General features: G+C 40.2%; 1 protein-coding gene across 17 annotated transcripts in view; it reads right to left on the minus strand.

Annotated features, from left to right (window-relative positions):
* The window catches only part of LOC148647083 (NACHT, LRR and PYD domains-containing protein 3-like), a 1,669,284-nt gene that overhangs the window by 1,045,972 nt on the left and 598,868 nt on the right, over window positions 1-24,444 (minus strand). For 12 of the 17 annotated variants that reach the window (XM_088609309.1, XM_088609304.1, XM_088609298.1 and 9 more), the window contains 2 exons: window positions 13,340-13,513; window positions 5,111-5,284 (listed from right to left, as the gene is read on the minus strand). The exons of 1 other annotated variant lie outside the window; for it this stretch is intronic. In XM_088609309.1, coding sequence (XP_088465435.1) covers window positions 5,111-5,284; window positions 13,340-13,513 — 348 coding nt within the window. The remainder of the gene's footprint in view (window positions 1-5,110; window positions 5,285-13,339; window positions 13,514-24,444) is intronic. 4 more of the 17 variants (XM_088609311.1, XM_088609305.1, XM_088609297.1 and 1 more) reach the window with 2 other exon arrangements.

Genomic DNA, 24,444 nt, shown 5'->3' on the forward strand with positions numbered 1-24,444 from the left:
ATATGCTGTCTGGGTCGTTAGAATTAGCCGAAAGTAACTGATTAGCTTTGAAAAACAAATCTAGTGCTTCTTCTCTCGCTCTATGATGTAATCTGTTTTGTCTTAGGGAAAGGGGAAGTTTTAGAAGGAGCAAAGCGCTGAGCTTTTTTACAGCGCAACGTCTTATAAAAACCCTGTACTGCTTGTAACAAATTGAGTCTCTGGTTGCACTTTGCGAAGTGGCAGCAGGGCTCCCAATATTGCAATACTGAAATAAAGACCTTACTCAGGTGAGAACTCTCTCTTGTGGCTTCCTTGATAGTTATATTTCCATGACAAGGCGCTGTATCAGTGGAACACTGTCTCCCTCTGAGCGCAGAAGGGACAGGCGTCAGACACCGCTGGGTCCAGAACCGACACAAATGAGTTGACCCCCAGGATGGTGTGCGGGACCCTCCATTGCAGATCACCAGCCCTCTTGTTGAGGGGAAATCTGTAGAGGCTACCCCAGGCAGGCCGGACGTCATCCGGCACTCCCAGACGAGCCCTCCAGGGAGTGTCAGGGAGCGCGGACAGCTGGGCCTGGTGTCTAGATGTTACGACTAGTCTGTACAGACATTTCCCCCCAACACCAGCTAGAGACCTCTCCTCTGAAGCAAGGGGCTCAAGGAGAGATCCCGTCGGTCCGGGACTGAGCGCAGGAGATACTAGCAGACCAGGGAAAGGAGGCTGTGTGGTTGGAAGGCGATGGTCCTCGAACAGACCCTGGACCAGCAGCATCTCCTCGAGAGGCAGAGCAGAGCGAAGCTGACTAAGAAACCTGTCTACACACCGCCGCGAGTGTAGTCCCAGCGCGTCACATGCCCACTCCACGCTGCGCCAGCAGCCCTGATCCACGTCCAGCAGGTGGTGGAGCTGTGTGATGTTGGCGCAGACCAGTCTGCTGGTAAAGTCCAAGAAGCGGCCCGGTTCTATGTCCATTCGTGGATTGTGTATTAACGGTTCCCTGAGTGTCCAGTATAGACTGGGCCGCTCCTCTTCTCTCTGCACGCGCAGATGCTGCCAGGCCTCCAGGAGACTGCGCTGGAAAGGCGGCAGTGGAGACAGGTCAACCCTGCTGGTGTCCATCAGGAAGAGCACACAGTCGAGCCCGAGGGGTCCTGCTCGACGCAGCAGGGTGAAGGTCAGCTCCCTCCAGGACAGCGAGGCCCGGCCGAACAGCAGCTTCTGCACTGTCTGCAAGCGAAAGGCGTCCACCCGGCTCCGGATGTCGATGAATCCTTGCCCTCCGTCCTCTCTGGGCAGATAGAGGATGCCCCTCTGCAGCCAGTGCAGTCCGTCCCAGAAGAAGTCGAGGAGCGTGGCCTGCAGCTTCTCGACCAGTCCGGCTGGTGGCTCCAGGCACACCAGGCGAAGCCACAACATCGAAGCCACCAGGGTGTTGACAATCAGAACCCGGCCTCTGTAGGAGATCTGGGGGAGCAGCCAGCGCCAGCGGTCCAGACGACCTTTCACTTTTTCGAGGAGCCCCTCCCAGTTCTTTTTCATGCTGGCCTCGTCCCCCAGGTGCACCCCCAGGTATTTGAGTCCCCCTCTGGTCCAGCTGAGCCTCTCTGGCAAGACTGGGGGACCCATCTCGCTCCACTCCCCCAGGAGTAGGGCGCTACTCTTGGCCCAGTTTACTTTGGCTGATGATAGCCGCTGGAAATCATTTAAAGTTGTCTGTAGCGCCCTGACATCCTGTTCTCCTCCGACCACGGGATGGTCCCGGGATGGACAGGCCCGGGATGGACAGGCCCCTGATGACCCGGCTCAGCTGATGTAGCAGAGGCTCAATGGCAAGGGAGTAGAGCATTCCTGAGTGTGCACAGCCCTGCCTGACTCCCCTCCGCACTGGAAACGGAACACTCAGCCCTCCGTTGATCTTTAGCACACTGAAGATGTCACTGTACAGCACCTGAATCATGGCAACAAAGACGGGGCTGAACCCGAAGGACCTCATGGTCCTCCACAAATACTGATGTTCAACCCTATCAAAGGCCTTTTCCTGGTCTAACGAAATGAGACCAGTATCTAAACCCAATAGTCTGGAGGTGGTCAAAACATCTCGAATCAGAAATATGTTATCAAAGATTGACCTTCCGGGCACGCAGTACAATTGGTCGGAGTGCACCACGGACCCCAGCACTACCCTCAGCCTGTTGGCCAGAGCCTTGGACAGGATTTTATAATCCACACACAGCAGGGCAACAGGCCTCCAGTTCTTAATGTCACACAGGTCCCCTTTCTTAGGCAGCAGGGTGACAACAGCTCTCCTGCAGCTCAGTGGCAGGTCCCCCTGCTCCAGACTTTCCAAATATACATCCAGCAGGTCAGGTCCCAGCACAGCCCAGAAGGCACGATAGAATTCAGCCGGCAGGCCATCGAGGCCAGGGGTCTTGCCATTGCTCAAGCCACTGAGTGCAGTGGAGAGCTCCTCCAGGGACAGAGGCCTCTCTAGCCCTGCCCTCTCCTCTTCGGGGACCTGTGGAAGGTCTTCAAGGAACCATGTTCTTTTGTAACACACTGTTTATATTTAAGCTTTTGCAAATGTTCATGCATTCCTGTTCTGCACTATGTCTGGTTCAGGTGCATCATCGACCTACAGAAGAACCAGCAGTACCTTTCTATGGGAAAAACTGAAAATACATGTTCAACCCATTATTATTACCAGCCTAAGCCAGAGTGGACCCAGTTTACACAGTCCAAATCCACATCCCTGCAATGATCCCTTTATATAGACAAACTGCATACACAATCATCCACTCTACACACAGAAATAATCTTATTACTGAAATTGTATGAGGGAGCCAGAGCCTATCACAGAAATCCATGGGCACAAAGCAGAGTAAATCTGGATGGGACACGACTGTGGGAGGAAACCGGAGCAGCTGGAGGAAACCCATGTAAACACAAAGAGAATATAAAAACCTCACACAGATAGCATCCTGAAACTCAATCCAGGGTCCCAGTGCTGTTGGGCAGCAATACTAACCAGTGTGCTACCATGCTGTCTTCCTAGGAATTAACTGCACAAAATAAAAAACTTACATGTACTGTATGCAAAATCCAATTTTATTAAGACAAAATGTGCATAACAAACCAACAGAACTAATTATATATTTAAGACAATCTTTTTTTAATTCTAGAGATTAGAAACAAACTCATACTCATCCAATTACACACTGTCCAGACCCAGAGCAGGAGAGAGACCTGTCTCTACCTTCCACATATACTAGAGCACAATGGAAACACAGTCCTTCACACAGTCTGCTCAGAGGGGTTTGATCAGCAGGTCTGCAGACTGTGGTGTTTGATGAACATCTGGAGGAGCTTGTTCTGTCTCTTTAAAGATAAGGAATTCTGCCACCTTGCTCCACTAAGGAATCTTCTTCAATGTTAGGCTTATATCCGCCCGTTTCTGTAAGAACAAAAATCACAATGAATGGATCTAAAAATTGAACTGTTGCAGATTGTCATTGTTTTATTATTATTGTTATTCATTTAAGGATTTGTGCATGACAGTGTTTATGGCTAATAATATTAATGCTTAAATCATATTACATTATGTCAGAGTACATATATTCAGAAGCCAGTGTCACAACTCTTCCAACAGACACTAAAACCAGGGATTGGACAAATGGAAATGTAGTGCCAATCCACGTGATGGATAACAAAACTGAACCAAGCAATTATAGATCAATAAAGTCTGATTTTTATTACACGGAAGGCCAAATTATAAAAACTAAACTAGATGATCACATACATGGAAAAGTCAACAGGGATTTAGAGAAGGTAGGTCTTACATAACCAAGCTTGGTGATATGATACCGTGTATTTACATTTTCAGAAGATTTTTAATAAAGTTCAATATAAAATATTAATTCATAAAATACAGGCAAAGAGAATGTGTGTTTGTATTGAGAATTATTTAATAGAGAAAGGAAATAAGATAAGAGTCAAACTGCAGTGATGTAATTATTGGAGTACCACAGAGATCTGTACTAGGACCACTGCTCTTTTTAATTAATACCAATGAGCTCTTCATGATACCAAATTAGTTGGATTAGCAAACACTGTGGAATCATCAAACAAAATTATAAAATATTAGATAGAAATTAATGGACAAACACCTGGCAGATATATTTAGAATATTTAATATATTATTCTAATAATATTTAGAATTTACATAGTAGCAAAATTCACTTGGTCTAAGGCATGCCTCATTCTGAATCACAGACAATGATGGCAATATGGCACTACCCATACATTGACACTTCATCTGTTTTGTGATATAAATTGGAGATTGTTATGGTACATGTTATCTTGTACTTGGTAGTTTCCTTATGATTTGAAATGCACTCATCATTGCAGATTCATTATAATCCCAAAATGTAAATTAAGCATCGCAGGTCCCCTGTATTTAATATACAGATCCAGCCATTCAAAATGCATAGAGTACACTGCGTCAAAACGCGGTGGGCGTGGCGCATCATACTGCATGCAAATTAAAATATGATAATAGCATCCGGAAGAACCTTGAGATAAACAAATTGATAAATATTGCAAATCTAACTCACTTCCATAGCTACTTCCTTTCAGATGTATACAAAATATTATAAAAAAGGGAGGAATATAAGAGATAAGGGTAAGATTCAAATGGAAAGGGAGGCTGGCACTCCCATAGCAACTGAAGAATCTAAACACATTAAAATCTGCATAAATCCACTAATTCACCTTCCTGGAGAGAATCACTAGAAACTGGTTAAAGCTGGACAGACCTAGTGTTCAAATCTAGAATAACTTTAAAGAAGAAAATTACCTACAGAATTAAAAATCTACAACATATACAGTATATATTTTAAAAAATGGGAAAGGTTGTGTTTTGAGCCTCTCAGTAATCATATGTTTACAAAGAGCCCAAAGACAAGAACTTGTATAAAATTAGACAAAAAATACTTTTATATGTCACCCTTCTTTTTTGTTTTGTATTTTCTAGGTGTTACATTTTGATGCATGTGAAAAATGGAATGCTGTGAGTCTTAACATATCTAAATAAAACAATAAAAATAAATCACCAGTGTTCACTTACTTCAGTGTTGTTAATTTACAGTTGGGATCCCTCTGAGCTGCAGACAGCAGTTTCACTCCTGAATCCCCCAGGTTATTGTCACTCAGATCCAGCTCTGTCAGACTGGAGTGTTGAGACTGAAGAGCAGAGGCCAGATCTTCACAACACCTCTCTGTTAGTTCACAGTCCCTCATCCTGCAGACAAAAAGACAGGAGCACAGCTGAACATCTGCACAGCTCATCCACATCCTTCTTTCCAAGTCTTCACTACAACACTCAGTTCAGCAGTAATATAAAATATCATGGCATTATCCATCTCAGAGTGTCTGTGGCTGGGGATGATGAAGATAACAGCTGCATCAAATTTTGGGCTTCAGAAAGAAGAAGAAAGATTAGAAAAAACTGTCAGGAAGGGAGACAGTGGGAAACAGGGAGACACATGAAGCTACAATGGTTGGAATAGGGAAATAGAATGAGAGAGACTTTAACTTTTAACCATAATAGAAATTGCTTCACATTTTATGGCGTTTTGTTAAAGTTATAGCTTTGGTTGAATTAATCACATGGTTGAATTACTACAAAATGTAAAACAGTAGATAAAGAGAACTGGAGATTTTGATTGTTATTTGTAGATGTGTTGAGGAAAACAACATTCTCTTTTGAAGAAAATAAACAATTTAAACAAAAACAAGTATAACTATAACAACACAATCAAAATGTGAAGCAATAAACAATCTCAATCATAATTTGGGAGAGGAATCGACCGTGTGACTGCATCCACTTTGTATGAGTCATGAAACTGAACTTCAGTACAAAACAGCAGGTCAAGAGAGAGCAAGTCTGTATGAACCAGAATTCTGCCTCAGACTTTGTCTGCCACAGGGGAAATCTTTAGACTTGGGATCCATCTGTACATTTCACTTGAATACCATTAATATTGATACAGTTGGACTCCATTGTCAATAGAGTACTGCACATTAGTTCTGTTAAAATTACTATTATAATGTGTGAGAGAGAACCAATTATGTTTGAGAAAACAAATAAACTATTATACCAAAAAACACAGGGAGGCAGAGGTGCACATTTGTATTCCAATTGGGAGGGGGAAGACAAAGAAAAGACCCCCCCCCGACAAACTAACTGACTAAAAAAACAACTAGACAGGCTAGAACCGGAAAGGTGGTCGTGCCTAACAATGAGGCCATACCAAAACAAAGTCTCTCAGTATTCCCCCTTTTGAATGCTTGTGCCTCATTTGCTTAATACAGTATCTTAATTGGCAGCACCCAGAGAAAAAAATTAGGGAAAAAATAACTCTCCAACTGAGGACCATAACAACCATTGATATAGATTACAGGTTAGTTAGAAAACTAACCACATTTCTCCATGATACTGTGACGTCACAGTGGTAGTGACCCCAACAAACAGGCGTGTCCACCACTCCAGACACACCCCTCACAGCCTGCTGGAGAACGTTTTCACATTTTTTGCAACCACTCTCCTTCAAGAATGGTGATGTGCTCACTCCCTCATCATGGCACCAGAGCATGGGGCACACATCCTCAGAGACCTCTGGGTCCCTGTCTCACAGACTCTCAGGCCCTCTGTCTCCAGCTCACTGACTCTTCTATCTGATGTCCTCTGAGATCATAATGTCGGTCCCTCACCGAGCCAAGCCCTTTTGTCGCAGATTCCTGGACTCACTGAGCCTCACCTCTCACACGCCCTCCGGCTGGTCCCTTTCAGGGAGATGGCACCCTCTGCTCCGAGTCACCACAAGCAGCTTCCTGCTCTTTCCCTGATCTGGAGCCTCCTGCTCCCACATGACACTCACTGGTCCCCTCACGGCCAGTCAGTGCTCCGACTTCCAGGTCCACCTCCAGCCTATGACATCCTCACTTGAAGCCACCAGAGGAAGTCACACACACACAGTCTCCAGAGACTCACTCCCACACTCAGACCTCTCACATTAACAACCCCAAGTCTCTCTTCATCACATCCCACTCATGCTGAGACTCAACACACTTTCCGTTATAAAAAACAAATACACAACCTCCCTGGCTCCTCACTCTGATGCCACTCTGTGTATATGCTGCACAGGTCTGGCTTGTCAGTGTCACTCCCAGTAGCTCACTGATAATAATAATGGACATTTTCATAATTTAATTTTATTTTTTATTTTGAAAGGCTAAGCAAACCTTGTCAGTTCAGTAACATCACCAATTGTACTGATGGAAATACAAATCAAGGCTACTAAGTTTACAAAAAAAGTGAGAGAGGTGTGTGACAGCTGTGGTGTATGAAATGAGGTTGTGTGCTAGGCATACTTATTGCTTATACATTTCAGGCACCTCAAAACTCTCAAAAAGGCCACATATTGGAAGAAATTGTGGACAAAAAAAAAAGTGGATTGCAAAGTGGATTGCACTCTGATCCTTAAGAAATTTATAACTGAGCTGCCAGAAGATAACATCTCTTTTACTATTTGCTTATAAAACTATGACTGTGTGTCTATAACTACCCAAAAGTATCTGTATAATATTAGATTTTGAAAAGGTTTTGAGACCCTTGGACCTGGCTTTATAAAACCTTCATGCAGAATGTGCTGTCTTTGTTCTCCCAGTTTCAGTAGAAGACATTGGAGTAGCACTGGAAAAAAATGTGGGTATTTTCATGAGCTACAACTTTAGAAAATTGACTTTTAAAGAATGACAATTAAACCCCATTGTTTTGTACCCAATTACAGTGTGGCACCTAGCGGAAAGACATTAAAATCAGACTACATGGGGCTCACACTGTCCAGTTTTTCATCAAGACTTGTATTTTATCGGATGGATGCCCGTTTATTTTTCTTCAATTGTTGAATAAGGGAAATAACATTTGCATCTGCCATTGTTAGGGATAATATACAACATTTTTCATTCTTTGTTACTTCCCTCTGCTGTGTGTTTTTATGGGGTTACCTGGGACATGGAGCTCTGGGTCACCCCTTATGTAAGATAACAGATGCAGGGGACACAGCTTAGTGAATAGTGTCCTAATGTTACTCTTTGTTACTTGGATCCTGATATAAATCCTTAAGGATCTATAACAGCTGGAAATTGATGTGTCACTCATGGATACACTTCTCATTGGACACTATTTGGAATGATCTAAATTTTGCTTTGAGAAATCCCAATCACCAGTTGATCCTTTTTAACTTAATTCCTAGGACACATCTATTGTCTCAGAGTCAGTTTAAATGAATATTACTGATTCCCCAAAGTGCACACTGTGTTCCCAGGGAGTCACAGGCACATTCTCTCCTGTAGTATGGGAAAGCACTGATATTTTAGAGTTTTAAAGTTTTGGGGAAAGGTGTGTGCAACACTGTCCACAATGTTGAAGCAGAGTGCTCCTTACTCCCCTCTGGTCTTACTGCTGAATAACCACTTCTATACTGACTGAGCAGCACTACAGAAAAGGGTCTGGCTGGCATTACTGCTGTGAAGACAGTGATTGAGACAGATGGAGAACAGACAAGAGAAAGAAAGAGACAAAGTTAAAGAGGAACAAGAGAGTGAGGAGCAAGTGTCAACCTGCGAGACACGGAAATGAGAGGGGAAGCTTTTCTTACAAGATCAGGCATCTTATATTTCTCATCACAGTTTTATTACGGGGAAGGTGAGACACAGTGGGATGAAGAAGACTGTAGAAAGATGTGTCTGAATGTAGAGCACTGAGTGGAACTTTTCTTTCTATTTAATTCCCACTTGCTCCTAATCAAAATCATGACCCCATCTGCAATATTGAACCACACCTCACTCAGATGTCCCAAGCTCCCAGACAGGGTTTTAACTCTTGGTATCAAAGTAGTATTGCAAAATTCTGCAAATTTCAGTTCAAAATCATGAACTAAGTGAAAGTACTGCATGGTTGCCATGTTGGTGAAGGAAGACGAGAATCTGCTGGTCTCACCCCTGGCGAGAGCAAGAGTTTGCGAGGATTGTGATATAAAACTGGCCCTTCCTGCTCACTAGTCGATGTAAACGAACAAGAAGCCAAAACTTGAAAATGAATATGAGTGTGTTTTAGTTGGTTGGCAGATTGTTCTTTTTTCAATACTGTATGGCCTGTTTGCTGTGAAGATTAAAGATCTCTCCAAGCCCATTGTTTCTCATTTCACCTCTGACGGCCACGACCACACTAATCTCTCCGTCTGTGTTCTCAAAGACGGTTTTCCGAACTCATACATCAGAAAGACTACCGAAACCAAAATTATTCTGCAGTTAGGATCACACCTTCTCCCTTCTCTTAATGACAGACTACTGTTCTTTTAAATTTTCTCCATTCATTGGAAGTTTCATTTCACACCTCTCTACACCTATTCTGACTTCACACCTCTTGATTGGCCTCTCTTTCTGTCCCCTGGTCTCACCTCTGACTCCTCCTCCCTCCCAGCCTTTGTTCTCCCGCTACATTACCTTTGCCTACTGCCCTGTCTCTCTCACACCTGAAGAAGGCTCCACGGCCGAAACATTGTGTTCTCTTTCTTCTTTTTTTCAGCATGGAATAAACCTATTACTGTGACTATATATTATGTCCTTGGAAAGACTGGACATGTTGACATAACACTGATGAAAGTGTACATACAGTATACACGTACACTACACTATGGACAGTATATGTACGTGGTGTAAGTGTATATGAACAAGGACACATCTTAATGTGCAAAGTTATTGGCAGGTGATGTTACAGGAATACCTATAATTATTTGAAAAGGATTCAATCTAATAGACTGTTAGACTTATGGAGAACAGTAAACCCTAATGTTGAAGACTTGTCATGTTATTCTACATCATGTGGAAAGCTTTCTAGCAGGATGTGACACAACTGAGGCTCCAGCAACTGCTGCACACTAAAACATAAATTAATTTTAATCATAATTAATCAGGTTATTTTTTTACAACTTTCAAGTCACCTCCAATATCTTCTAAAACAAACCATGAGACCATTATGAACAGACAAAAAGTTTTCTTTCACCATAGTACAGCATTTTTATTACAGATGCTGTTATCATAAACTGATAATAACAATGATCTCACACACCAAAATGCAACCTAAAAATCAAAAGCTGATGAAAACATATAAAATTAGACGATAATTAATAAGAATTGCTTATACTTATATCACTTTTCTGGACACTCCACTCAAAGCTCTTTACAGATAATGGAGATCCCCTTCACCACCACCAATATACAACCTCCATCTGGATGATGCACCAGTACGCTCACAACACACCAGCTCTCAGTGAGGAGGAGAACAGGGTGATGAAGCCAATTCATAGATGGGGAGTATTAGGAGGCTATGATAGGTAAAGTCCAACGGGAAATTTGGCCAAGATGCCAGGGTAATAACCCTACTCTTTTCGAGAAACACCCTGGTATTTTAATGACCACAGACAGACCTTGGTTTTACATCTCATTCAAAGGATAGAGCCTGTTTACAGTATAGTCTCCCTGTCACTATATTGGGGCATTAGAATACAGTACATACAGATTGTGGGGTGACATACAGTAGACATTGTAAACAGGATACACATAGTGCAAAGTGCAGATAGTGCAAATTACAAGGCAATACATAACACAATATCCCCAACACACTGGGGGGGGGGGGGGGGGGGTTATATAGTAATATAGCAATAACTAGAATAGCTTTTAATACTTTTAAATAATAATTTTGGGTATGTGAACATTATCAATCCGGGTCCTGTATTCACAGAACTTATGTTGATTTATTTTATATTTTCAATTTGTCTCGATGTTTTATCCAAGCTAGTACACATATGGTAACATGTACAAACTTTTTCAGCTGGCTGACAAGGCTACAACTTGAAAAGTTGATCTTTTAAAAACCAGGGATTTTTTCATCCTGCATATTTCTACCTGGTGAGGGGACACAGTAAGTCATACAGTATAAGAAATCTAAGACTTCTACTGTATACTGTATACTTCTAGTGTATAATTACATTTTGTTATTGCAGAGTTATTATAAACTGTTTGAGGGGACATCATTCCAGGTGGAAATTGACTATTTGGCTGGAGGTCTTGCTGGGCTAAACTAAATTGTATCTTTAAACACAAAAACTGGAATGAAAAAAACATGTTTCCATTTGACAGGGTATTACAGCCTTTTGTATTTGAAACTTGTAGGGAATTTGGTTTTCACAATGGTTTTATAGCTTAGCTACATACAATGTAAAAACAACCAAATGCACAAGAACAGGCTGATGGTATTCTGTTAAAGAGCTTTAATTCATACAGGGGAAGAAGACGAGGAGATACTTGTCACCAGTGATTTATTCTCTCAGAGTATAAGACAACAGAAGGGTACAATCAGGCTCTTAATAAAGATGATGTTAGTATATACAGCAGAAATTCAACATCTTTTCCTGTTCTCACAGATGTAATCACAGACTACAGCAACTTTTCAAAATAGGAAACAAAGGAAATTCTGAAGCACTGTTACTAGGGAATCTATATCCCTGGAGGTAAACATTTTTTTTAATTTACAATAGGATTGGGATAAGATAAAATGTTAAGCTATTTTAATACCCAGAAACCTATAAAACACATTCAAATGTATCTAAGAGGTGCTAGAAAATCAGGTTAAGCAAAACTTCAATAGATGGAAACTGCTGCCTGTCTCATTCTTGAGAAGGATGAAGACAGCAAGAATGAAGGTACTTCCAGGATTTCTGTTTTGTTCCAGACCTTCCTTATGCCTCTCAATGACCATTACTAGAATGTCTATTTTGTGTGGTTTAAAGTCAGGGTCCCATGCTACCGTGACCATCGCGGTTCCACACAGGCTCGTGCCCCCTGCCACTCCACCCCGCCGGTTTGTCCTGCAACACCTGGGGCGCAAACTCGGGTCTCCTGCATAACGCAACAGGGAACCATCCGGATGAGCTAAAAGAGACCTCCCTCAACCCAGGCGGCTGAGGTCCCTGCTACGCACAGGGAGGGCGATGATGTCACCGTGTCCGAACTACCTCTGCTACACCCCTCAAAATTACTATTTCTTTATTTATTTCACAATACAAATTATTTTCTATGTGATTACTGTATTTAAATTGCAGAATTTACTTTCATAATGCTTTGCTTTGTTCTGCTGGAAGCAAGCAGGGCAGGCAGGCGAAAGATCAAAAGGGCAGGGGTTGAGCTGAGAGGAACTGATGAAAGCACCAGGGAGAGTCTGAAGGAGAGTCAAAGCACATACACATGCAGGGTTCAAAGCACAGGAATCAGTCCAAGACGAACAGGCAAGGTCAAAGCACACAGAGAGAGGAGAAAACACTGGGGGGACACAAATCAAAGCTGAGAAGAAGTAAATGAGACTCTAAGATGAGAGGTTAACAAATTGGTAAATTTTGCATACCTAACTTATTTCCACAGCTACATCCTTTCAGATGTATATAAAATATCAGAAAATACAGGAGGAATACAAGAGTAAGACGCAGGTGAGAAAAGGAGGTTGGCCTTTCCACAGCAATTGAAGACTCTAAAACCCATTCAAATCTGCATAAATCCACCAATTCACATTCATGGAAAATATGAGTAAAAAGTTCATATTCAATATTGGAAGAAACACCAACTACAGTACAAGCCAAATATTATAAATTTGGGAGCACAAACAGTTGGAAGAATTGCAAGGAAAACCTGGCATATTGTAAACATTTTTTGGTATGAAAATAAATTGGGGAAAGATTCTTGAAGAAATATAAAACAAAATCCTCATTAGGAGTCATTTTTCTTCTGGGACAAACACCAGATGAATGGCCTTCAGAGGCAGAAAGATACTTGTTTAGAACTGTCAGAACTGCAGCCATGAAATAAATCACTAGAAACTGGTTAAAGCTGGACAGACCTTGTGTTCAAATGAAGACGGACTCTATGAATGAAATCTCATGAAGAATATTATCCACAGAATTATAAATGAACCACAACATATACATGTGTAAAAAAGGATGGGTAAAATGGGAAAGGTTGCATGTCGTGTCTCTCAGTAATGAGATATTAACAAAGAAGCCACAAACAAGAACTTGTATAAGATTGCGTAGCAGTTTTTTGTATTTCTAGGTGCCCCCCTTCTTTTTTGTTCTGTTCTTCCTCGGTGTTTCTTTTCTAATGCATGTGAAAATGGCAATATTCTGTGTCTCAGCATACCTAAATAAAACAATAAAAAACAAAGAAATCAGTGTTCACTTACTTCAGTTTTGTTAATTTACAGTTGGGATCCCTCTGAGCTGCAGACAGCAGTTTAACTCCTGAATCCCCCAGGTTATTGAGACCCAGATCCAGCTCTGTCAGACTGGAGTGTTGAGACTGAAGAACAGAGGCCAGATCTTCACAACATCTCTCTGTTAGTTCACATTCCCTCATCCTGCAGACAAAAAGACAGGAGCACAGCTGAACATCTGCACAGCTCATCCACATCCTTCTTTCCAAGTCTTCACTACAACACCCAGCTCAGCAGTAATATAAAACATTATGGCATTATCCATCTCAGAGTGTCCATGGATGAAGATGACGAAGACAACAGCTGCTTCAAGTTTGGGGTCCAGAAGGAAGAAGAAAGATGAGAAGAAAACTGTCAGGAAGGGAGACAGTTGGGAGACACGTGGAGCTACAATGAAAAGGGGAACAGAAAGAAAGACTTTGACTTTTAACCAAAATAAAAATTGCTTCACATTTATTATATGTCATCTTCTTATATTTATGTTTAGTTAGTTATGGGGTTATATGTTGTTTTCTTCAAAAGGTTTATTAATCCCAATGTAAATTACCAACACTTCAGTAAGTGAACTGGAGATTTTGTTACTGTTGTTTGTAGATATGTTGAGAAAAACAACATTCCCATTTGAAGAAAAAAGCATCAACCAGGGTTTTAAGCATAACAAAACATAAAATACAATAATAAAAATAATAATGTTAAGCAGTAAAACAGCATACACACACACAACCCCTACAGTATATACTGTACAAATCCCATTAAAAAGAAAAAAGAAAACGATAATGAAACTAAACAAACCCCATCCCTCCCAAAAATATACAACACTGCACACTTTTTACACATAAGAAACAATGACAATGAAACAATGACGTGTCCCTGCCTAACTTATGAATTGCATGACTTTAAAAGCTATAAAAAAAGGGTTTAGCTAAAAAAAAAATGTTTTTATGCGCACAAAACGGGTGATTTTTCTTCCTCGTGATCAATTTGGAAACTTCCGCTGTAAGTTACTTTTTAATTAAACGTTTAAAACACTTGAATTTCATAAACACAAAGAAAAAAATCATATTCAACACCTAGCTCAACAGTAATATACAACATCATGTTTTTATACATCTCAGAATGTCCATGGATGAGAATGATGAAGATAACTGCTGCTTTAAAATTTGGGTTCCAGAAGGAAAAAGAAAGATGAGAAGAAATTGTCAGGAAGGGAAACAGGGAGACACATGGAGCTACAATGAAAAGGGGAAAAGAAAGAAAGACTTTGACTTTAAACCATAATAAAAATTGCTTCACATGTTCAGTATTATTATATTTTTTATTAGAAGTCATCTTCTTCTAGTTATTTTTAGTTATAATGTTGTTGTTTTTCTTCAAATGGTTTATTAATCCCAAAGTAAATTACCAACACTGGAGTAAGTGAACTGGAGATTTTATTATTGTTGTTTGTAAATATGTTGAGAAAAACAACATTCCCATTTGAAGAAAAAAAACAACAACCAGGGTTTTAAGCATAACAACACATAAAATAAAAATAATAAACAATAATAATGTGAAGCCTAAACCGCATAAAAAGTCACAACCCCTATATACTATACAAATCCAACTTAAAAGAAAGCGATAATAAAACTAAACAAACCCCATCCCTCCTAAAAATATACAACACTGCACACTTTTTACGCGGAGCTGTCATACAGAATGAGCCGTCTGCAGCGTCTGTTTTTATAAATTATTTTTTAAAATTAAGCAACGTAAATCATTTCTTTTGACTTCTGTTCCTTTAATTATCATTAAGGACAGCTACTTTCTCACAAATTATATTTACTTTTTAAACCATTGTTAAACAAAGCAGGAGCTTATTGTACTCCCTAATGACATGATGTGGAAAGATTATAGATTTTACTCGCCTTTAGGTTTTTATAAATTTTAGCAAAGTTTCATTAAAACAAATACAAAACTATTCTCGACTATTTCTGAATGTTATGACTAATTTAGTTCAATATTAGAAATACATGTCATTGTTCAAATGTACGTTAAATCTGAGTATTGGAAATGAAGTAAAATACAAAATTACAAATTAGGGTCAAATACATTTAAAAAAATTTTGCTTTCACAATTAAAAACAGTCTTAACTGTTTATAACAATTAAATGTATTTTAACGACTGCGGGTTTCGGTACGGAATGGAGCAGGCATGGGACATGGGAATGGGGTTGAACAACACATTTATGTATTCACTTGAACCGGAAAAGGTAAACACACAGGGACAGGGGTTACAGTGCTGCACCTTCACTAACACACACATACACACCCGAAGGGAAGAGGCTCCGCCCCACAATATACTATATCCCGTAGTCCCGCTCCCAGGCGCTCTTCTCAGCCCGCCTTGCGTTCACATGCTAAAGCGCCCTGCATGGCACTACAGTATTAACTAAGGAACGGGGTAGCAGTGTTTAGCATGCTTTTTGTAAGTTTTTTTCATAAATACAACAGTAGCACCAGATGTCTCAGTGGCTTTCAAAATTAAATGATGCATGGAAACCTTTGAACTAGAAAGATAACTAAGCTATCCATCCATTTCAAATGGTGGCACAGTGGTTAGCATTGCTGTCCTGCAGTGCTGGGGCCCCAGGTTCAATTCCTGGGGTACAGTATGTGTGGGGTTTGCATGTTCACTCTGGGTTTAAGTGGGTTTTCTCCAGGTACTCTATGGGTACTGTACCTACATACTGGTCAGTTAATTGGCTTATGGGAATACTGGCCCTGGTGTGTGTGTTTGTCTGCCCTGTGATGTATTCTGGGTGTATTCTGCCTTGTGTCCATTGTTTGCTAGGATAGGCTCCAGCTCCCCTGTACTGGATAAAGACATGAGAAAATGGATGGAACTAAAGGAATTGTGTAACAAAACACAGTGATTAAACCTACTATGAGACGGCAGGATCTCACAGGATAAATTATTTTATAGTGCTGGTTTAACAAAACAGCTTTTCCACTTCTCTGGCACATCAGTATCCATACCTAGCCTGCAAATAAATTCCCTGTAAATATAAATATCTTCAGATGCTGACTCTGGATCAGCATCAGCTGTTTGCCCATTCCTTCATTTTATGTGCACACAGCTGAATGCTAGCAATTTCACAAAATCTAAAATACAATCCTAATTTCAGAATCTATGTAAACATTCAACAGTTGATATTCAGTGAGTCTGTTAACTTTATCATCTTCTTCTGCAGTCTGTAACATCTCCTGTGCATTTGTCAAAAGTATGCCTAACTCTCTAAGGAAGTGTCCTGGTTATCAGTGTATTCCTCAACTTCCCCCAAATTACCTTTTTCCTACCTACCTGTACATCCCTAGTCTTAACATGCTCCATGAGAACTTACTTTTAACCTGTGTCTGTTCATCTACTACATGGTAGCAAACTATCTTTGTCTAATTTTACTGTACCTGCCATTTTTTGCAGCCTACAGATAACACTTTCAGTTATTCTAGATTAATCATTTTCTACTACTTTGAGAAAGTGAAAATCCCATTGTCATTTTCATCCCTGTCCTAACTCCTCTTCATTCTTCATTTTAACTATACTGTTCCTACAGGAAGTTTCAGGTCAACATTCCAGCTTCTCTGTTGTCCATTTCTTTCTTTCTCACTGTTTCAGGCTCCTCTTACTTTCTTAATTCTACCGCTAGTAGATTGTTTGTACATCCTCCCTTGCTTCTTTTTCAACCTTTCCATCCTTCTCCTTCAGTGTCTGGCATCTCTTATTCTAGCCAAACCTTGAATATCCATATACCTTGCATTCATTTCTAATATACCTGTATGCTGTTATTTTGCATACAGTATGTTGTCTTTTTTGCAAGAGCTCTTCAGACACGCTGTTACTAGCCTGAACATAACTCCCAATGCTTTGCGCCCTGCAATAAGTCACCCTAACCTAAATCCTCAAAAACTGCTTGTATTAATTTGTTTAAATCACAAACATCATATTTAAATACCGGCCATGTATAGCATTAAAATAAGCTGCATTGTGGAACATCACACCGATTTAGTTTCTTTTAATGGAACTAGAGAAACCAAAAGGGCTTCTTTTTCTAGAATTGATTACTGCACATCCTGCTCACTGGGGTAATTAAATCCACACTGAGCAATCTCCAATATGTTTAGAATTTGACTGCGAGAATCCTGATCAGGTCGCAAGCAAGCAATTGCATTACGCCTGTCTTCGAGTCCTTGCACTGGCTTCCTATCAGGTTTCGAGTCAACATCAAAATCCTCATCCTCATTCAGTACCTGTCTGGCTTATTACCTGTCTACTCCCCACCTTGCAACCTTTGTCCCTCTGACTCTGGTCTTCTAGCTGACCTCAAGAACATCTACATTCTGTGGGTGACAGGGCCTTCTCTAGCTGCACCCCAGGGCTCTGGATTTGTATCCCCAGTGATATAAGAGTCACCCACCCTGAGTGCATTTCAATCTAACCTCAAAACCTTTCTTTTTAGAAAGGCTGTTTTTTAGTGTCTGTATCTGCTTCATTTTCTAACTTCAGTAGCACTTCTAACTGCTTGTCTTTCTCATACAGTGGTGTGAAAAAGTGTTTGCCCCCTTCCTGATTTCTTATTTTTTTGCATGTTTGTCACACTGAAATGTTTCAGATCATCAAACAAATTGAAATATTAGACAAAGATAACACAAGTAAACACAAAATGCAGTTTTTAAATGAATGGTTTTTATTATTAAGGGGAAAAAAATCCAAACCTACATGGGCCTGTGTGAAAAAGTGATTGTCCCCCCTGTTAAAACATAAATCAACTGTGGTTTATCACATCTTTGGAAAGCTGAGTTCAATTTCTCTAGCCACACCCAGGCCTGATTACTGCTACACCTGTTCTCGATCAAGAAATCACTTAAATAGGACCTGCCTGACAAAATGAAGTAGACCAAAAGATCCTCAAAAGCTAGACATCATGCTGCAATCCAAAGAAATTCAGGAACAAATGAGAAACAGAGTAATTGAGATTTATCAGTCTGGAAAAGGTTATAAAGCCATTTCTAAAGCTTTGGGACTCCAGCGAACCATAGTGAGAGCCATTATCCACAAATGGCGAAAACATGGAAGAGTGGTGAACCTTCCCAGGAGTGGCCGGCCGACCAAAATTACCCCAAGAGCGCAGCGACGACTCATCCAAGAGGTCACAAAAAAACCCACAACAACATCCAAAGAACTGCAGGCTTCATTTGCCTCAGTTAAGTGTTCATGGTCAGTGTTCATGACTCCACCATAAGAAAGAGACTGGGCAAAAATGGCCTGCATGGCAGAGTTCCAAGACTAAAACCACTGCTGAGCAAAAAGAACATAAAGGCTCGTCTCAGTTTTGCCAGAAAACATCTTGATGATCCCCAAGACTTTTGGGAAAATACTCTGTGGACTGACGAGACAAAAGTTGAACTTTTTGGAAGGTGTGTGTCCCATTACATCTGGCGTAAAAGTAACACAGCATTTCAGAAAAGGAACATCATACCAACAGTAAAATATGGTGGTGGTAGTGTGATGGTCTTGGGCTGTTTTGCTGCTTCAGGACCTGGAAGACTTGGTGTGGTAAATGGAGCCATGAATTCTGCTTTATACCAAAAAATCCTGAAGGAGAATGTCCGGCCATCTGTTCGTGACCTCAAGCTAAAGCGCACTTGGGTTCTGCAGCAGGACAATGATCCAAAATGCACCAGCGTCTTGTTTCTTGTTTGTTTTGGAGACCTTGATCGATACTGATTGATGACGTCAAAACCCATTTATTTTCTATTGGTACAGATGCAGCCATTCAAAGTGCGCGGCACAGACACGTACCACTGGTAATTGGCTACGCCATCATGCGTTATACCGCGGTACGTGATTGGTTGACCGACAGTGGCACTCGTGGTGCGTTGGTTGGTTGTAGAAAGATTTAAATGTCTTTACTGTGCCCGTTTAAGTATTGAATATTCATATGGAATTTTACCACTGAAGGGAAATCTTAGTAGCTGAGCATAAAAAGAATAGGAGCATAATGCATGTGATGGCCATAAACAATATTAATTTTGGAAAATAAACATACAGTATTACAGTATATGGCTGGTCTCAGTACTTTAAAGAAAAAATACACACCATTATTCCATTTCTCCCTAAACATTTTAAGCATCGAAGTCTTTAACTAACATGTGAAATAACATGTGTATAAAAAGTGGTAGTTTTAAGCTTTTCTGTGAATACGCTCGATACTGGAGCCATCAAGCATACTTTAAGAATTTGATTAATAGGGAATATAGTATGGAATCGCATATCTAAAGAAATTAATAACGATATAATTATATTAATGTACTAAAACAGTACAATGTCTGATGATACTGTTTGTGTAGGGCTGTTTCACCACTCCTCATGTGACCTTGTGGGTGGTACTGTGGTCTAGGTGCCTGACTTATAAACCACAGGTTGGGTGTTCTCCAGCCGGAGCCACGACTTTTCTTTTAACAAACATTTCTTTAAAAAAAAATAGCAATGTTATGGACAATTAATTGACTTTTTATATTTCTAAATATCACAACATGTTCAAATTTAAGTCATTTTTTAATAACAATGAATAGTTGTAAATTGTAAACACAACGTTTTTAAGACCCCCCCCCCCCTTAGGCTGTGCAATCTTTTAGATTTTTATAGAGAAATGGAGGCTTGATTTAAAGACGATCTGTCAAAGCGTAATGAAACCTATTACTTGATTCCTATGGACGCCCGGTCCCACCAGGGATTTAAAAAAAAACTATGCAATCGCATATCTAAAGAAATAACAGTATAAATATGTTCATGCACAAACAGTAGCATGTTACATTATTAGTTTGGGTGTCTCCTCTTGCCAGAAAGCTCTAAATTGCATTTTGAGTGCGGTTTTTGACTTTTTTAAAATTACAACCCATAAATAAAGATGATACTGTTTAGACTTTTAATTATTTTAAACTGTATTACATCAGCACAATGCAAAATGCAACGTAAATCGCTACCTTTGTCTTCTGCGTTAAATAATGTTCACCTCTCTGTCCAGCAAAAGTACTAATGGTTTTTAATTATCATACTTTTATGGTACATGACTTTGCTAAAATGTATTTAAAAATAAAAACGATTACAAACGCCAGCAGAGAGAGAGAGAGAGAGAGAGAGAGAGAGAGAGAGAGAGACAGTTTTTCATTGTCAAAAAGTAATTGTTTTTTACTTTGTGAGCACCCAGACAAACGCAAACGCGTTTTTAATAAAGTGCTTTTATTCATTCTTAATCAGACTCACATTCCCGAATGCCCCCCGCCCCACTGATCATCGTAGGAAGAAACAGCCTGTTAATAAAATTGTTGCAATTTTGTTCGGTCAGTTCTTCCTCCCAGAATTTGTAGATTGCATTGATCAGTTCTTGCTTTGTGCTGGGTTTAGCAGTTTTCTGAACATAGTCTTTCAGTGAATGCCAAACCATCTCTATCGGATTTAAATCTGGGGAATCGGCTGGAGTTTTCACCCAGTTCACTCCTTCTGCTATAAGCCTCGCCCTTGCTGCTGTGTGTTTCGGATCGTTGTCTTGAAAGAGACAGTGCCTTGATCCAAAGTGCTCCCTGATATATGGGGTGGCATGCTGTTTCACCTAGACTTCCTCGAAGAATTCACGATCCATAATTCCTTTGAAAATAAGAAGTGGTCCCGGGCCTCTTCTAGATATACCCCCCCAGACGTGAACCTTCAGTGGATGTTTGGGCTTTGGCTTGTCCACATATCTCCCCTTTTTACAAAATGACATGGTTGAAAATGTGTCTCTACCTACTGCGACTCAAACATGGAATGGTTAAAGATGGCGACAAGTCAGGCACCCAGAGGTGGGGGGTGCGTCTTTCTGCCTCCATAACATTAGCAAGTTTAAAAAAAATTGCGTCGAAAAGCCAGGCATAACAATTGTTTCCTTTTTCTGATCACTCACTGTTTGGATACTCATCTCACCTGCCCTGTTCTTTGTTTCCTTGTTATTTGCTGCGATCCACTCCTGCCCTCACACCTAAAGAAGACTTTTTTACATTTCTATGTGCGGTCCATATTGCAATTAACCCTTGCTAATACATTTGCGGACTTTTGAAAGTCTGTGCTGTCCTTTGAAAGCGAGATGATCTCTGGTTCTTTGACAAAACAAGGCTCCCCAGATAGTGTGAAAAAGCCACAAATCGAAACCTGTTTTTATAGCTTTTAAAGTCGTGCAATGTGTAAGCAGGAACACATCATTATATCTTATATATGTAAAATACATAATATAGCTCCCAAACAAATGCAAACGTGTTTTTAATAAAATGTTTTTATTCATTCATAATCTAACTCGCATAACTCACATTCCCGAGTGCCCCCCACCCCGTCTAACAATTTTAGGAAGACTAAGGAAGTTGTCATCTGTTGTTGAAGCTCTGTGAGCTTGGTGACTTTGAGACCACTTGTTATCCCAAGTTATTTGAATCACCAAAATTCAAATAGAGAAAAAAGAGCTAACTGACAAGATTTAAGATGTGGCTGTCAAGATAGATTAAAAAAAAAAACACATTGCCTGACGTTAATTACATTGCTTGAAAAATAATTTTATTTAGAGAGACTGGATAAGTAATTCAAGTGTTTTTTAACTTCCTGAAAAACAAGTAATAATTTAACAATATGTGCACATGTTTTATAATATGTCGCTGTTGTGAATGTCTGAAGAGTGTATCTTATTTGCCTGTCCTGACTAGTGGAGATCATCCAGCTGTGTCTGGAGACACAGGCCAGGGTATCGGCTTGTTCCCCCCTCCCGCCCCTCTCTGTGTACAGTAGAGCCTCCTGTCCTGACCGGTGGAGTTCATACAGCTGTGATTGTCCTTTGAAACTTATCAAAAAATATACACTCACCAGAGCTTGCACAACTACTGTGTAACTAAAAAAGACCTCTTCACTGTGTGAAAATACAACCTTTATAAATTTATGCAGGTAAATAATTTCTATTAGGAATGATTTTTTAGTCTATCAATGTTAGATAAAAAAAACACATTCCCCGACGTTAGAAAGCATCTTGCATTACATTGCTTGAAAAATAATTTTATTTCGAGAGACTGGATAAGTAATTCAAGTGTTTTTTTAACTTCCTGAAAAACAAGTAATAATTTAACAATATGTGCAAATGATATGTCGCTGTTGTGAATGTCTGTAGAGTGTATCTTATTTGCCTGTCTTGACTGGTGGAGCTCATCCAGCTGTGTCTGGATATCTTGGTCAAATATTTGGCTAGTGTGTATTGTCTGTTTAGGGTTCTGTAGCATTCCACATGGCCGGACAGCTTGTTCCCCCCTCCCGCCCTCTCTGTGTACAATAGAGCCTCCTGTCCTGGCTGCTGGAGCTTATACAGCTGTGTCTGGAGAGAATCCAGGGTATCAGCTCAACCACAGGGCTGTGCAGCTTGTTCTCCCCTCCCGCCCCTCTCTGTGTACAGTAGGGCCTCCTGTCCTGACTGCTGGAGCTCATACAGCTGTGTCTGGAGAGAATCAGCTTGTGAGCACTCTGTGATTAAATTAATTCTCATTATATTATCATTCCCACTGTGCATAACAAGGAAGATTAATAAACACAGGGTTGTTTAATGACAATCTATTGTATATCTCATGGCTAAATAGTCAAGTCTAGCCAAAAGAGAAAATATCGACTTTATTTAAACCCAAGTGAAAGTATTAATGGTTTTTAATTACCATACTTTTATTGTACATGACTTTGCTAAAATGTGATTAAAAATAAAAATGATTGCAATTGGCAATTGCAGCTTTTTCACGAAACCTCCTAGGGTAACAAAATTCTTGTGTTGTACAGCTTTTCAGCTAAATATACAGTATTTATCGCTTACGCCAGAAATTGGAGCTGCTCTTCGCGCATTGAATAGCGACTAATAAGCAGTGAAAACATTTGTCTGTCTTTCTGTGGGGAGAAGAGAATCTGATCTGATCTGCAATCGCTGGAAGACTCGCTGCCTTCTACTTTGAAAATACCTGTGAAACCGGTTTAATTTGTCACAGCCAGCACTCCCGCAGGGAGTGATGAAAACCGTGCTGCGCCCTCCTATTTGGCATTTTAGTTATGGAGGCGGAAAGACGCCCCCCCACCTCTGGGTGCCTGACTTGTCGCCATCTTTAACCAATTCCGTGTTCGAGTCGCAGTAGGTAGAGACACGTACGAAAAAAAGTTCATTCCAGCTACAATACATATATATTTTTGTGGTAAGAGGGAGCAAAACACCAGTATTTACTGCTAATAATTAGTGTACTATTTAAAGTTGAAATTCTGAGCCTAAATATAAAGTTAAAATCTCGACAAATTAAGCAATGTAGGAAATGCGCACACAGAAATACACAGAAAATAAATCCGTTCTGACATCTCAAATCAGTTTCAATCAAGGTCTCCAAAACGAACAAGAAAAAGAGCATTTTCAGAGACCAATTATGCTGTGTTTATGTAGAATAAGTGATTAGATTTATGAGCAATCTAATTTCTTATTCGTTTAAAACAGTGAAACAGCTGCAAAAGATCAAGGTAGCGATTTATGTTGCATTGTGCATTGTGCTGCTGTAATACAGTTTAAAATAATTAAAAGTCTAAACAGTATCAGCTTTATTTATGGGTTTGTGTTTATACATGAACATACTGTAGTTACAGTATACTGTTATTTCTTTAAATACGCGATTGCATGTTTTTTCAATTCCTGGCAGGACCAGGCGTAAGAATGAGTCCATAAGAATTAAGTTATAGGTTTCATTGCGCTTTAACAGAAACCAAATTTCCCAAATTTAATATGTGCTTTTCTATATTTATTGTCAGTTAATTGTCCATAATATTGCTATTCTATTTTTTCAAAGAAATGTCACGGCGCTGGCTGGATTTGAACATAGCTAGTCGGGCACCTAGAGCACAGTACCACCCGCAAGGTCACATAAAAAGTGGTGAAACAGCCCTACACAAACAGTATCAACAGACATTGTACAGCGTATACTATTCTTGTGTATATATAGTTATATCATTAT

The sequence above is a fragment of the Lepisosteus platostomus genome, chromosome 16, assembly GCF_059453375.1.
Source record: "Lepisosteus platostomus isolate fLepPlt1 chromosome 16, fLepPlt1.hap1, whole genome shotgun sequence".
Classification (NCBI taxonomy): Eukaryota; Metazoa; Chordata; class Actinopteri; order Semionotiformes; family Lepisosteidae; genus Lepisosteus; species Lepisosteus platostomus.